This window comes from Sciurus vulgaris (genome assembly GCF_902686455.1).
Source record: "Sciurus vulgaris genome assembly, chromosome: 8".
Lineage (NCBI taxonomy): Eukaryota > Metazoa > Chordata > Mammalia > Rodentia > Sciuridae > Sciurus > Sciurus vulgaris.
In genome coordinates, this window is record NC_136468.1 from 153,740,807 (window position 1) to 153,756,842 (window position 16,036).

The window sequence follows — 16,036 nt, forward strand, 5'->3', positions numbered from 1 at the left end:
AGGAGGATGAGTAGGCAAGCCACAGTTCCTCCTGCTGTGGTTGCTGTCTCTGTTACGCGCTCCATGATGGCCTCTGGCATGACCTAATCCCTGCAGGGTCTGAGCCATGCCCTTCTCTGACCCAAGCTGCTGTCTCTGGCCATTTACCATTTTAGTTTAGCTAGGAAGCCCCAAGAGGTTTCCGGGGGGTCCTGATCCAGTCTTGTTGCTCCTGCTGTGTTGTGACAGCTGCTGAACCTCCTGATGATCAGTGTCAAGCAGCCCTGCAAGACTTGCCTGTCCTGGTCACAAGGAGCACAGACTTCCCACTGTTTCTGTAGTTCATGGTTTCGATACTTGCTCTGACCTGTGGTGCAAGGGAGTCAGGAACTTGAGCCCCACAAGCCCACAGTTGTCACTGAAGTACAACACTCCCCAGAGGGTCCGTGGTCACAGAGGCAGGTGTCCTCCTCTCAGCCAAGTGTGTGGGGACCTGTGCATTCTTTCTGAGAGTGCAGTACCACGCTGTCCTTGGCCTGCCCCGTTGCTGTGGGCACACCTCCACAGACCACTCCAGAACACTGGCAGCTGCTGTGAGAGTGTGCTGTGTCCAGTGGACTCTGGGTCTTGAGCATAGTCTTGCATTTCCTTTGCTCAACATGGATCCCCTCATCTGATGCACTGTTATTTGGGTCCCCAAAATGGTGATGGAGCACTCTGTAAGGCTTTGTAATTGGCCCAGTGTTCAGGGAAGAAAACCTTTCCCTGGAATCTGACCTATAAGAACAAACTACTGGTTTTTCTCAACCAAAACAGCCAACCTGAGGCTGCTGTCCACTGGTGTCCTTGAGGATTGGTGCCTCTGAGGGCACAGCCATGGTCTCTGGTGGATGTTCATTGCTGACAGTGGCTAAAACAGCCCTGGAAAGCAGGACTCTGCTGGTGCACCAGCACAAAAGCCCTATCTTTGCCCCATAGCTGCCTCTTTGTGAGCCAGCTGGGCCAGTGCTATGGTGGCAGGCCCCTGGCCAGATCTTGTTCTCAGGGCTTTCTGGTGCCTCTTCCATGATGTGCTCTCCGATCAGCATCTGTGTGTGACATGAAGACCTCCACGCATGTCCACCTATGTGGTCTGTTGACTGCAGCCCCAGTCGGCCCTTTCCCTTCCAGGCCCTGTGCCAGCCAGCTAGACTGTGTACCCAAGTCCATGTGTGTTCACGCCTTGGGCCGCTTCTCCTTCCACAGGTGGAGAGCTACGTGCATCTCCAGGAGTGCTGTCCTGTCAGGTTGTCAAGGCACCCTTAAGTGAGCTGCCTCACTTCTATGCAGAACTGAGGCTGTCCTGTCTGACCAGTTGCACAGGGCAACAAACGGCCATCAGTGACACAAGAGTGCAGCTGTGGACGTTGTGGGCTCAGTGTAGCTCAGCCTGGCTCAGCCCCTCACGGGCAGTCGTAGCCAAGTCACTTGGTGTATTGTGGTGGGGCATTTCATGTCTGTCAGGCCCTGAGGACACCCCAGGAGAATTTGGTCACTCCCAGGGGGCTGTCCTCCCTCCTACCCCATCTTCCACAAAGATTTTAGCACTTCAACTTTTCCCACTCTGTCACCTTTTTCTTTTCTCCAGGAGCATCTGAGTATCGAGCTCGTAATTTTTAGTTGGCAATGGACATCTATTTATTTATTTAATTATATGTGGTGTTGAGAATTGAACCCAGTGCCTTGCATGTGCTAGGCCAGTGCTCTGCCACTGAGCCACAGCCCAGCCCTCAAATCACTAAACTTCTCTCTATGCAATTTCCTGTTTCAGTCCTCTTGCCTGACCCTGAGTACAGAGCCACAAGCACTCCTCCAGGTTTTTTTTTTTTTTTTTTTTTTTTCTGAATAAAAAACTTTCATTCCACTATCCTGTCACTTAAAATTACAAGAATACAGGGGCTGGAGTCATATCTCAGTGGTAAAGCGCTTGCCTAGCATGTGATGAGGCACTGGGTTTGAGCCTCAGCCTCACATATAAATAAACAAACAAATAAATAAATAAAGGTGTCCATTTACAACTAAAAAAATATTACAAGAACATAAGCAAACACCACTGAACGTCAGAAGAGATTAAGTGTGACCATCTGTACTTAGTGACAGATTGATGGTGCTTTGGAAATTTTCAATTCATTTTAAAATAGTCACGTTCCACTTGATACTTTAGTTCTCTCTCTGTATAATTAAACTTGTTTGGCGGATACAGTTCCATTTTCCCCAGCTGTGCAGGGTCAAGTCCTGCTTTCTTCACTGACGCAGAAACATCAAAAATGTCGTCGCATTCACAGTCCAGCTGTGCCGTGTTTCTCTCCCAGCGCTTAGGTCGTGGCACCGACCGGTCCTGCGCGAGCTGGGTCTTCCTTCACTGCCTGAGCCATTTGTGCTTCGAGGTCTTTCTCTTTGTGCGTGCTCTGAACGAGGTGCATGTCCTCCCTTTTATCGCCTCCTGTGTGTAATTTAAAACTCCCTCCTGGAAGGAGGAGGTGGCCGGGAGGCAGCTCTGGAGGCGGACGCCTGCTCCGCGGCGTAAGCGTCCAGGAAGAGAAGGGCGCGGGCCGCCGCTAGCTTCCTCGATGCCGACTCACCCTGCCGCTCAGGTCGCACGCAGCCTGTCTTCTGCCTGAGTCTGCCGCTTCTGCACTCCCGAGGGCGAAGCAGATTTCACTGCCGCGCCTCCTGTCGGCCCCGGGCAGGCGGCGGCTGTGGCAGGGCCTCAGCGGGTGGTCCTCTGGGCTCTGGCTTTCGGTCCCCGGGTCAGGAGGGGGCCTCAGAGAGGATGCTTCTTGGGTCTCCATTCTTGTCAGGGCCCGGGGCAGGCTGGGAGTTGTAGGAGGGCGCATGGGAGGCGGGGCCTCTGGGCTCCTGTTTCCTGGTAGGGCCCGGGGCAGGCTGGGAGTTGTAGGAGGGCGCATGGGAGGCGGGGCCTCTGGGCTCCTGTTTCCTGGTAGGGCCCGGGGCAGGCTGGGAGTCGTAGTAGGGCGTATGGGAGGCGGGGCCTCTGGGCTCCTGTTTCCTGGTAGGGCCCGGGGCAGGCTGGGAGTCGTAGTAGAGCTTCTAAGAGGTGGGCTCTAAGCCGAGACTTGATTGTGGTTGTGCTGGTGCTGGAAAGGCCGATGTTTGGTTGTTGCAAAGCTGTCCTGCTGGAGACCCGTCCCCTTGGCCTTGTTTCCAGGCGGAAGACTGCGCTGCGCCGCAGCGGAGGGAGCAGTGTCCTGGCTAGGCTGCTGCGCAGAAGGAGCACCCGCCGGCCTCAGGCCCGCGGCCAGCGACCGGATCCGCTCCGCGCTCTACCGCTCTTCCCGGCCCTTCTTGAACCATGTCTGTGGTAAGCTGACGCCCATTTCCTTCGGGTGCGCAACGGGCTCACACTCGGGTCGCCTGCGGAGAGTCGGAGAAGCACCGGCAGCTGTGCCCTGGCGGGCTCCTGCACTGCAGGCGGGGCGGCGGGGAGAGGCAGGAGCTGGCGCAGGAGCGCGTGCCTTGGGGCAGCCCTGCAGCGGCTGCTCGCCCGGGTGCCCCCATGTCATCAGCGAACGTCTTCAGCAGCTCGTCAGTGGCTCCGGTGGGACCCGGTACTTGCTGGAGGGACGTCTCCTTCACGTCTCCTTCTCCCTTCGGCATCAGGAACCCGGGTCTGCGATTCTAACGCACGACCCCTCCTGCCTTGAGGATGGAGCAGTGAGCAAAATTCCTGAAGCCACGGAACTCATTTCTCAGATTTGACATTAAGTGTCTTTGTCAAAAAACACTGATTACTTTGATTTCATTTGGGCCAAACGTTTGTCTGGTTATTGCGTTTCACAGGGGTGGGCACAACAGGGTCAGCCATTCCAAATGAGTGCACCAGGCTTCGCTCCCACGTGTCTGTCCTACTTTTCGTTATATTTGCTCCGAATCCAGAGGCCATCTGGCAGATGTTACTGTTTCCTTTATGAGTTAACCTTTTATCACTCTTTAAAACTTTAAAGCTAAGAAATAACTGCCATAAATCTGGTGCTGCCAGTAGTTCTCGAATCTATTTATTTATTTATGGCTATGTTAGAGATTCAACCTAAGGCCCTGCCGCATATTAGGGCCCTGCTCTACCACTGACCTCCATTTCAAGCCCTTAGTTTGGGATGTTTTAAATTCTCATTCATACTTTGTAGTTATGTGGATCACTTAAGTAGTGTGAAACCAGCCTCTAAAGAGAGGCTTGTGTATTATTCTCCCAACCCCGAGGGAAGGAATTTAGGCTCCTTCCTGGAACTCTTTGTACATTGCTTATCTTGCTTGTTCTGTGATGTTGTTAAGACTGCTGTTATGCTTCACAACTTGTGAGTGCACATGTCCCATATCAAAAGTGTTGCGGCTATGTGCTACAGCCAGTTATTACCAGGAAGCTGACCACAACATCTTAAAATACAGGCTGTTATTAAGGAAAACATACATTGTTTATTTGATACTCTGCGTGAAATGTAATGTCTTTTTTTTGTGGGGGTGGGGGAGGCAGAAATTTTACCCAGGGATACTTAACCACTTCCCTACATCTCAGGCCCCCTTTAAAAAAATTTTTTTTTTTTTTTTTTTTTGACAGGGTCTTGCTAGTTGCACAGGGACTCACTAGTTGCTGAGACTGGTTTTGAACTTGTGATACTTCTGCTGCAGCCTCCTGAGTCACTGGGATTACAGGTGTGTTCTACTGTGCCCAGCATAAAATGTAATATCTTAAGAATTTTTTTCAACTAGAATCTCATTGTTCACATGTATAGCCCTAAATCTTGAACAAAATTAAATCATCTTAGGACAAATCACTTACGGTTTTTCTTCTTTTGAACAAAACAATACATAAGCTCGGCACAGTCAGACATTACCCATAATCCCAGCTACTCAGGAAGCTGAACCCGAGGAGGATCCTAAGTTTGATGTCAGCGTGGGCAGCTTAGCAACACCCTTTCTCAAAGTAACAAGGTCTGAGAGACATAGCTCAATGGTGCAGCTTGTGCCTGGCATGCTCAAGCCTGGGTTGGATCCCTCGCGTGGGGTGGGGGGCCAGATTGTTCGTTGTGTAGTACTTGCTTAGAATTGGAATCTCTCCTTGTCACTACTTGTGCATGTTGCTCATTCTCCACACCGAGGCTCATTTCACTCTGTGATCAGGGACTTCAGAGGCATAGGTCCTGGTATGCAGATATCTGTATGTCATTTCAGGGATCGGTGACATTCAGAGACGTAGCCATAGACTTTTCCCAGGAGGAGTGGAGCTGGCTTCAGCCTACTCAGAGAGATCTGTATAGATGTGTCATGCTGGAGAACTACCGCCATCTGTCTTCCCTGGGTGAGTGTTCTTCGGGTCGCCATCAAGTCGTGATTTTATCTTTAGGATGGATGTTGGAAATGGGTTTTAAAAATTAGTTTTTTTGTTTTGTTTTGTTTTGCGGTACTGGGGATCAAACTCAGGGCCTTGTGCTTGCGAGGCAAGCACTCTACCAGCTGAGCTATCTCCCCAGCCCTAAAAATTAGTTCTTAAGATGGGGAGTGAACATAGTTGAATCTTCAGAAATTTTTCATACTGCAATCTAATATTTACTTATTTTAATTTTAATTTTTTTTAGTTGTAGACAGACACAGTACCTTTATTTTATTTATTTTTATGTGCTGCTGAGAATCAAACTCAGTGCCTCAACACATGGTAGGCAGACACTCTACCAACTGAGCCATGAGCCCAACCCTGATATTTATTTTAGTGGCCACTTTTTTCTTGGTGTTTAAGGACTGATTTTGCATTTATTTTGTTTTCTGTAAGCAGGTCTTTCCATTTCTAAGCCAGATGTGGTTTCCTTATTGGAACAAGGGAAAGAGCCCTGGCTGGGAGAAGGAGACGTGAGCAGAGATCTCCCTTCAGGTGAGCGAGGTAGAGACGGACAGGGAGAGTTCCTCAAAGGGCATTGGCGAGCCAGTGAGAAGGAGATACTTCCACGTGCTCGTGGGAACCTGCACAAACATACCAGAGGTGTGGCCACAATGAGGTCTTGCTCACAACGCCACAGGGACCCATTCTTCTATGTATATACATATTTTTTAATTTTTATTTTTTGGTACCAGGGGTGGAACCCAAGGGCACTTAACCACTGAGCCACATCTTCAGCCCTTTTTTATTGTTAAAATTTTATTTAGAGACAGGGTCTTGGTAAGTTGCTGAGGCTGGCTTCCAACTCACCCTCCTCTGCCTCTGCCTGCTGGGCCGCTAGGGTCCCGGGCCTGCCCACAGGCCCAGCCCCAGTTCTCCCGTGCTCTCTCCCACCCCCTCACAGATCCACATGGTTAGCTCAGTGGTTCCATGTCGGTTTCTCCTCTCTTCAAATTAGTGCATGTTTCTGTTGCCTAAATGCCACGTATAGTTTTTAGTGCTGCTCTTTTTGATCATCTTAGAAAGATTGATTCATCTTTCTTTGGCTAGTTGATGATCTATTCATTTATTTATGTTTCATCTTAATGTTTACTGAAATCATGTCAAGACTTTCTCTTAGGCAATACAGAGACTAAAGGACATACAAAATTGTAGTAACTACCATAGAATTTATGGCCTTTGTGTATTTTTAAAGAATTTTAGTTACAGATTAGCAATTCCACAATGAGGGAAAAAGAATTTCAGTTGGTATTTTAGGCCTGAATAATTTGGGTAGGGATAGAAATAAAAACAAAAGACAGGAAAATGGCTGGTTGTAGAAAAAAAGATGACAAATAAATTTAAATACACTTGATGTTATTAGAGGGTGTATTTTCAAGTGAAGGTGTCTAGCAACAGGATGTTGGAATGTATCTTAGAAAAAAGTTCAGGTTAGAGATGTAGATGTAGGCATCTTACATTAAGAAGCAAAAATCGAAGCCATAAAATCAACTGAGAATTGATCTGAAAACCTTCTTCACCTTTGGATGACAGTGCAATTGCTATCAAACTCTTTTTTAGTTTTTGTTTTTTTAGTACCAGGGATTGGACCCAGAGGTGCATACCCACTGAGCCAAATTTCCCAGCCCTTTTTATTTTTTATTTTGAGATAGGATCTCACTGAGTTGCTTAGGGCCTCACTAGTTGCTGAGGCTGGCTTTGAACTTGTGATTCTTTTTGCTTCAGCCTCCCGAGCTACGGGGATTATAGACATGTGCTACCATACCCGACTGATGAACTCTTTAAAAATAACTATGGCCATGCCCCACTCTGAAAATTCATTGTGGAAAAAAATCTATGAATCTATATTTGTATATGTTTAGAAAAAGTTCTGTGACCTCTGTAGCTGGTGCTGAATCAGGTCTACTAGAGGCACAGTGACCTTTAGAGAATTTTCCTGTTGAGGAAAAAGGAAGAACATCTGTTTAGGAAGCAGTAGTAAACAGCTCTGGCTGTGAGGAGGGTGGGGTCAGTGCCTGAGGCACAGAGAAGGCCTTAGGAGGAGGGACCGGTGTGTGAAGCCAAGAGGTGACCAGGCAGAGGAGACTATTCAAGTTCAAGTTGAACTGTAAAGCTGTCCTTTTCTAAGATTTCATTCTTTTAGTTATTTGTTAACATAGGGTCTTGCTGTTACCCAGGCTCATCTGGAAATCCTGGGCTTTAGCAGTCCTCCCGCCTCAGCCTCCTGTGCGGCTGGGATGACAGGCATGTGCCGGTCTGTCTTCTTTTCTGCAATAAAAACAAACAGAAAAACCAAAACCAATAGGATCATGTATTAGGGAAGTAAGAAAAAGGGAAAGCATGGGGGAATTGCTCCAATTTTACTACTGAAGTACAGCTCCTGGGAACTTTGTCTTTTTTTCCAGTACTGGGGATTGAACCCCTGTTTTTGAGCATGCTAGGCAAGTCCTCTACCACTGATCTACACCCCGTCTTTTATTTTATTTTTTATTTTGAGACAGGGTCTCACTAAAGTTGGCTAGACTGGCCTTGAACTTGTGATTCTCCTGCCTCATTCTCCTGAGTGATCTGGATTACAGGTGTGCATCACCATATTTGGCTTTTCCGGTATATATTTTTTTGTGGGGCGATTGACTCAGGGGTGCTTAATCACTGAGCCACATCCCCAACCCTTTTTATTTTTTATTTTGAGACAAGGTCTCCCTATATTTAGTTGCTTAGGGCCTCACTAGTTGCTGGGCTGGCTTTGAACTTGGGATCCTCATGCCTCAGCCTCCTGAGCCACTAGGATTTATAGGTGTACACCACCATGCCTGGCTCTATATCTTTTTTTGGAAACCCTTTATTGTGAAATATCACACACAGTAATAATGTATAATTGTAAACATTCTTTTTTTTTTTGTACCGGGATTGAACCCAGGGGCGCTTAACCCTGATCCATATCCCCAGCCCTTTTCAGGGTCTCGCTAAGTTGCTTTGGGCCTCGCTAAGTTGCTGAGGCTGGCTTTGAACTCAAGATCCTCCTGCCTCAGCCTCCTGAGACACTGGGATTACAGACAAGCACCACCACAGCTGGCTAAAGTAAACACTTTACATTTAGAAGTTTTTGCCATAACCTAGTCTAGCTTTAATAAGATGATAACAGGATGTCTAGGTAGTAGAGGGAGGCAGACAGATTGGTCACAAATTAAGGATGTAGAACCCAGAGGACATAGTAACTGACTAGATGAGCATGACTGGACATGAAGAAGGTTGATATCACTCATTTGCTTGGTATTACTATCTCCTAAGAAGGAATGATGAGCAAGTTTGTGAAGGGGGTTAAAGGGTGTATCGGTTTGTGTTTTGGTTTTCTGTGAGATAGTGAGTGTATAAATCCACTGGGCAACTGAGTATCACTTCTGGAGCTGGAGAAAGGTATTATAATACTTCTCAAGGTTTAGTCTGCACAAAAGCCATCTGCAGAACTATCAAACCCATTTTCCTGGGCATCACTCACAAATTCTGTTACTAGGTTTGTGGTAGAGTGCCAGATTTCACTTCTAACAAATTACCAGGTGCTGCTGATGTTGAGCTAAACTGGATACTTAGGAGTTACCTGGAGAGCTTTTTAAAGTTTTGAATTTTCTTTGTAAAATCCCTGTGGGATTGAACCCAGGGCCTTGTGCATGGGAGGCAAACACTCTACCAACTGAGCCATATCCCCAGCCTTCCCTGTGTGCTTATTACTGAGTTTTTTTCCTTAACCAGTTTTCCTGATTCTTTTCTACCAAGTTATATTGCTTCTCTACAGGAAAGCCAGTGAGTTTGTGCATTTATATCACTTAAACTTTGTTGTAGAAATAAAAACACCCCAAACCTTTCTAGACTGATTTTTTTCTTGTAAATACTGAAAGGATTTTTTGAAAATAATAAGCTGTATTTTAGGATGGCTTTAGGTTCACAAAATCGAGTGGAACATGGAACATACAATCGTCCCATCCCGCTGTCCCCTCACACACAGCTTCCCCTGTGGTGGCATCCCTTGCTCCACTGGTACATTGTATGTGAAGGCACTTGAGCTGCCGTGGATCTTATTGTCCAGAGCGTGTCCTGGAGCCAGTGTCCTGTGGACTCTGGTGACTGCACTCTGTTTTTGTCTCTTTGTCTTGGCTAGGACGTCCAGTGTCCTGTTGGACAGTGGTGGTGCGGAGGTACACCGTTGCTTATGTGTGATGTCAGCGATAGGGTCTTGTGGATTATTTATAATCAAGCAGAAGAAGTTCCCCTTTATTCCTGTTTTGCCAAGATTTTTTATCCTGAATGAGTCTTGGATTCTGCAGATGCTTTTTAGTATGTATTGATGTGTGATGTCTGCTTCATGTGTTAGGTTAAAGTAATTGATTTTCAAATGCTGAACCCGCCCTGCATGTCTGCAGTCGATCCCACTTGGTGCTGGGGTGCGGTTCTTTTTTATGCATTGTTGGATTTGATTTGCTGATATAGTTATCCCTTCAGACACATGGAGGGCTGGTTCCAGGAACTGCCTGCAGATGCTTTTAAGGCTGTTACGATAAAATGGCATCGTGTTTGAACTGTGCACATCCTCCTGTATATTTTAAATCATCTCTAAGTTATTTATAATACCTAATACAATACAAATTCTATGTGAACCTTTGTTGTACTGTTTTCAGGCAATAATGACAAGTCTGTATGTGTTCAGTAATTTTTTCCTGAATGTTTTGATGTGTGGTTGAATCTATTGATGTGGAACTAATGGATTCAGAGAGCCAACTACTTTGGAAGATTTCTACATTATGTTCACTGGCTTATGGTTTTCTTTTCTTCTAACATCTTTGGTTTTAGGGTAACGTTGACTTTCCTGAATGAGTTAGGAAACATTTCCTTTGCTTCTATCTTCTGAAATAGACTGTATAGAATTTGGCAAAAATTCTTCAGTGAGCCCATTTGAATATGGTGCTTTCTGTTTGGGAAGGTTATTATTGATGTAGTTCTTTAACTGATAAAGGCCTATTCAAGTTGTGTGAGTTTTGACAGTTTGTGTCTTTTAAGCGATTGGGACGTCTCATGTGGGTTGATCAAATCCATCGACACAGAGTTGCTCACGATAGTCTTCACTGTTCTTGTGATGTTCAGGGACCTGAAGTGGCCCTCTCACCACTGGAATTAGTCATTTGTATCATATCTCTTTTTCTTGGTTAGCATGGCTAGAATCTTTCTATTTATCTTTTTTATTTTCCCTATCCACTATCCTATTTTCGATTTCATTGATTTCTGCTCCAATTTTTATTTCTCTTGCTTACTTTGGATTATATTGTTCTTTTTCTAGCTTCTTAAGGTGGATTGATTTTAGATCTTTCTTTTTAAATACATGTTTGCATTCATTGCTATGTATTTCCCTCCAACACTGTTTTCACAGTATTCCACTGATTTTGGTAGGTTCTATTTTTACTTTCATTTGTTCCAAAATATTTTGAAGTTTTTTTGAGATTTTTTTCCTTTAACCCCTGTGTTTTTATAGAAGTTTATTGTTTAGTCTCCATGTATTTGGGAATTTTCCATTTAACCCTTGTTATTTATTTCTTGTTCCGCTGATTTTTGTTCCATTTAATTCTGCTGTGGTCTTGGGAGGATACATTTTGTGGTTTCCATCCTTTCAAATGCATTGTGTGTTTTATGATCCGGATTGTGATCTGCCTTGGTGAATGTTCCACATAAGCTTGAGAAAATGGTACTCTGTTTTTGCATGAACGGTATAACAGTTATATTTAGTATGTTAAAGGTATGGTCGAGTGTGTGTCGTTGAGTGTGTGTGCTTATTTAGTTTCTGCCTGTGGATCTGTACATTTCTGATAGGGAGGTGTTGATGTCTCCAACTGTGATAGTGGATTCATCTGTTTCTATTTCTCCTTTTGGTTCTAAAACTCCTCGCCTATTTTGATTTTCTGTTGTAATGTGACTACACAGTGAGAATTGTTATGTTTTCTAGGAGTATTGTTTTTTGTCGTTTAACGATTTTTTAAGGTCCCAGGGCCGGAACCCAGGGCCTCGTCATTCTAGATAAGTGCTCTGCCTACACCCGAGCCTCGAGGACTGTTCATCCCTATGCACTGTCCTTTAGATGTCTGCTTTATCTGAAATTATTGTAACTTCTCTTGCTTTCATCTGGTTAGTGTTAGCGTGGTTTTTCTTTCCGCATTCTTCTTTTTCTTTTCTTTGACACTTCCCCTTCCCCTGGTACTAGCGATTGCACCCAGGGGCTCTTCACCACTGAGCTACAGTCACAGCCCTTTCTGTTTCTTGAGGCAAGGTCTTGCTTAGTTGCCTAGGCTGGCCTGGAATTTGAGGTGCTCCTGCCACAGCCTCCTGAGTAGCTGGGATTACCCTGCCTCAATAATATTGTTGATATCTTGAACCTGGTGTTCTTGGTTGTGTTTTTTACTCAATGTTCTGGGGAATCATAAGGCAAAAATGATCCTAGATCTATGCAATTAACACCCACAGCTTTTTCCAGTGTTGTTAAATGTGCAGATTTATTCTGGAATTTCGGCTCCAACTAGTCTCCTTGATGAAGGCTTCCTTTTCTGTGGCAGTGGTCTTATATCATTAGCTAATGTTTTTTTCTGTGTTCTCTTTACTGATATTCTCGGCTCCTGAAGAGAATTTGTTAATAAGCCTAGGGCTCTTACTCAGATGCTCAGAAGATATGAAATTGGCTTATGAGAGAGGCAGGAAAGGAATTTAATTTTCTCTTTATTGAGGTCATTATTCTAGCAGCTATATCACTGTCGCCCTGTTCTAATCATCCTGTATTTCTGTGGGCTTACTGCATAGGTGCAGATCTTGATTCATTACTAACGTAGGTATTAAAGACATATGTCTGTTTACTTTTCCCTAAAAGTTTAGAGTGATAATATGGAATAGCATTCCTTCCCAAACAAAGTGTATCAAACTGTGTTCAAAAGAAAAATGAATTGGTTTTGTTTTTTGTGGTGCTGGGATAGAGCCTAGGGCCTCATGCTTGATGATAGGCATGTGGTCTACCTCTGAGCTATAGCCTCAGCCCTGGAGAATGATGCATTTTTAATCGTATTATTGAGAAGTAATGTTAAAATTACAGAAAAGTTGTTGTATTATTGAGAAGTAATGTTAAAATTACAGAAAAGTTGTAAGAATAATACCAAGAATGCCCGCATGCCCTTGGCCTACACTGCTCACATATGACCACACTTGCCTTATCATTGGGTTTACGATTTTTCCTGAAACATTTGAGAATAAATTGTACATATCACAGTCTTACATAATTGTGTATTTCCTAAGAATGAGAATTTGAATGTATATGTATGTATATGTATATACACATGCACACACACATATTTATTTGGGTGTCAGGGATTGAACCTAGGGGTGCTTAACTACTCAACCATGTCCTCAGTCTTCTTTGTTTTTTATTTTGAGACAGGGTCTCACTAAGTTGCTGAGGCGGTCTTGAACTTGTGATCCTCCTGCTTCAGAGACACTGGGATTATAGGCGTGTACCACCATGCCCAGTGAAGATTTGAATGTACTGTTTAAAAACCCCTTCAGCTGAACCTGGTAGTGCATATCTGTAATCCCAGAAGCCTGGGAGTCTGAGGCAGGATGATGGTGAGTTCAAGGCCAGTGTGGGCAACATAATGAGTCTCAAACAATAAAAAGGACTGGGGATGCAGCTCAGTGGTAAAGCATCTCTTGGTTCAGTCCCTAGGACTGCAAAGAACATAACAGACACAATTTTATGTTATAAAATTTTGTTCCAAATGAAAAATGAAGTCACTTCCTAAAATTCAGCCTTGAGGAAATCAAAGCCTGTGCTAGTCTGTGAAAGGTATTGGATGGAAAGACTATTGCGCCCAAATTGAGCCTCCCATCGGTTCAGAATGCAGAGTCAGAGTGAGGATCAGAGACAGCAGTTCTCAGAGAAACCTCTTCTTTCCTTCCACTTAGCATAACTATTGTGTGATGTTCCAAAAGGCACTAACCTAACTGTTGGGCGTCCCGTGGGACCTGAAGAGCACTTGCAGTGTTTATTAGCAGCATTATGAACTTGCCACTTTTCAGACAATTCTGGCAGCAAATGCAGTCTGAATAGAGAAGAGGAGCCGAACCCTGTCCTTCGTGATCACCTGTCCCCTTGACAGTCGTGTCTGTGTTCCCCTCTCCTTTGTTACTTACATGCAGTCTTTCCCCTTGTGCAACTACATCTCTCTTTTTATGCCTCTTCCAAATTTCTGGGCATACCGCTCAGACTTCACAGTTAAGTGTGGCCTCTATGAAAACCATGGAATTGCTGAGTTTGTTTTTACTCACCCCCCCACCCCTGCAATTCTCTCATCAAAAGGGAGGAATGGCAGATTTGGGTTTGGTGGCACGAAAGGAAGGCTGAGGCAGGATTGCAGGTTTGAGGCCAGCCTTGTCAACTTAGTGAGATCCTGTCTCAAAATAAGAAATAGAAAGGGCTGGGGCTGTAGCTCAGTGGTCGTATGCCCTTGGGTTCAGTCCCCAGTACAAAAACAGGTGGGGGCAGTGGTGGTGAGAACCAGCCAAGTCTGGCCTGCAATCCCAGCTACTTGGGAGGCTGAGGCAGGATCATGAGTTCAAGCCCAGCTTGGGCAACCTAGTAAGACCCTATCTCACAATAAGTAAATAAATAAAAGGGATGGCTTTTAAATTTACTCAAAACAGAAAAAAAGTGCTTTATTTGCTTTGTTTTTATGTCTTTCAGAGTCAGAGTCAAGTGGAGAGGTTCGAGAGGTTCCTCCAGAAGTCACTCAGGACAACTCCTCTCAGTGCTGGGTGGTGGGAGGGATGCTCAGCCAGGGCCCCGGGCGTCCCAGCGTCCCAGGACGCTGGGAGTGCGGGGGTGGTGCTGGCGTGCTGCAGGGACGTCAGGGACGGGCCCGCAGAGCGGCAGGCCCTCCCCGGGAAGCCCCGCCGCGACCCCTGCGCATCAGCGTGGTGGAAAGGCCCTACGGGTGCCACGCGTGCGGGAAAGCCTTCAGCCGGCGCTTCTCCCTCGTGTTGCATCAGAGGACGCACACCGGAGAGAAGCCCTACGCGTGCAAGGACTGCGGCAGGACCTTCAGCCAGATCTCAAATCTGGTGAAGCATCAGATGACCCACTCTGGAAAGAAGCCCCACGAGTGCAAGGACTGCAGCAAGACCTTCAGCTACCTTTCCTTCCTGGTGGAGCACCAGAGGACACACACTGGGGAGAAGCCTTTCGGATGCGCCGAGTGCGGAAAGGCCTTTAGCCGAGCCTCGAACCTCACCCGTCATCAGCGCGTCCACGCAGGAGAGAAGCAGCGTCTTTGTCGGAAGTGTGGGAAAGCCTTTGGCAGTGGATCTGAGCTTGTTCGCCACCAGCTCGCGCACACTGCTGAGAAGCCTCACGAGTGCGCCGAATGCGGGAAGGCATTCCGGCGTTCCTCGCACCTCGCTCGGCATCACAGCGTCCACACCACCAAGACCCCCTTTGAGTGTCCCGAGTGTAGGAGGGCGTTCCGCTGCCACTCCTTCCTCAGGAGACACCAGAGAGTCCACGCTGCAGGCAAGCTCGAGTGCGACGAGAGCGGTAAGGTCTTCACTTGGCCCGCGTCCCTCATGCAGCACGTGAAAACCCACACTGGAGAGAAGCCCTGTGCCTGCGCCCAGTGCGACAAAGGAGGACAAAGCAGGAGCTTCTCCCTCATCCTGCATCAGGTGACTCACACCGGAGAGAAGCCATATGTCTGCAAAGTGTGCAGCAAGCCCTTCAGCTGGAGCTCGAACCTTGCTACGCATCAGAGAACACACCCACTGGACAGCCCCAGTGATCATGAGAATTCGTGTGATTACCTCTCTTTTCTTTCTGAACACCAGTGAATCACACTGTGAAGAAAACCTGAGAACTTACGCATCCGTAAACAGCAAAAGGTAATGCCTCACTGTCACTTCCGACACCTTGGAAAGAAACGTTACATGCATGTGAAGATGTGGTCCACGCTTTGTTCACCATCCTGAAGAAAAGTCCCAGGAATATGTGGGAAAGCCATTCTAGCTGCTCGTTCTCTTTCTAACATCAGAAGACTAAATCACTATTGAGGAGATAGTTTTGATTACACTGAGAAAGCTCTTCATTCGGTAAGAGTCTCTTACTCCACATTTATAAGTTCCTTCCTATTAAGATATGAGGAAGCTTTTATTTGAGCTATCAGTCCTCATTCTTCATCTTAGTTCAGCCAGGACAGATGTATGGTAGGAAAAGAGCTTTAGAAAAGGGCACTTTGGACATCAGAAAATACATAAAATGAAGTGATGCATAGAAACACAGTGATTGGGAATTCCTGTATTTTCTATGCAATATTTATTTATTGAAATTTTAAATACTCTTGAAGGAGAGAAAGCAACTCTGCAGTGACTGTGGGGTGACTTGATGCAATATCTGAAACTCAGATGAGGGACTTATGCTGAAAAACTACCATTATAGTGAGCAGAGTCATCTTGGATAGAATCAGTGTGGGAAAGGGTCTCATTTTGGGGGAGATGGGATTTTTAAAAAAGTGAACTCAAGAGAATGAATAAACCTTTTGTCTTATACTGACTCATCTTGTA

General features: G+C 45.9%; 1 protein-coding gene across 5 annotated transcripts in view; it reads left to right on the plus strand.

The window, feature by feature from the left end:
- Positions 1-16,036, plus strand: part of ZNF84 (zinc finger protein 84) — a 44,833-nt gene extending 28,797 nt beyond the window's left edge. The window contains exons 1-5 of one of the 5 annotated variants that reach the window (XM_079149424.1): positions 2,133-3,340; positions 4,592-4,686; positions 5,206-5,332; positions 5,804-5,899; positions 14,169-16,036. In XM_079149424.1, coding sequence (XP_079005550.1) covers positions 5,299-5,332; positions 5,804-5,899; positions 14,169-15,307 — 1,269 coding nt within the window. In that variant the 5' untranslated portion in view covers positions 2,133-3,340; positions 4,592-4,686; positions 5,206-5,298 and the 3' untranslated portion in view covers positions 15,308-16,036. The other 4 variants (XM_079149423.1, XM_079149422.1, XM_079149431.1 and 1 more) reach the window with 4 other exon arrangements.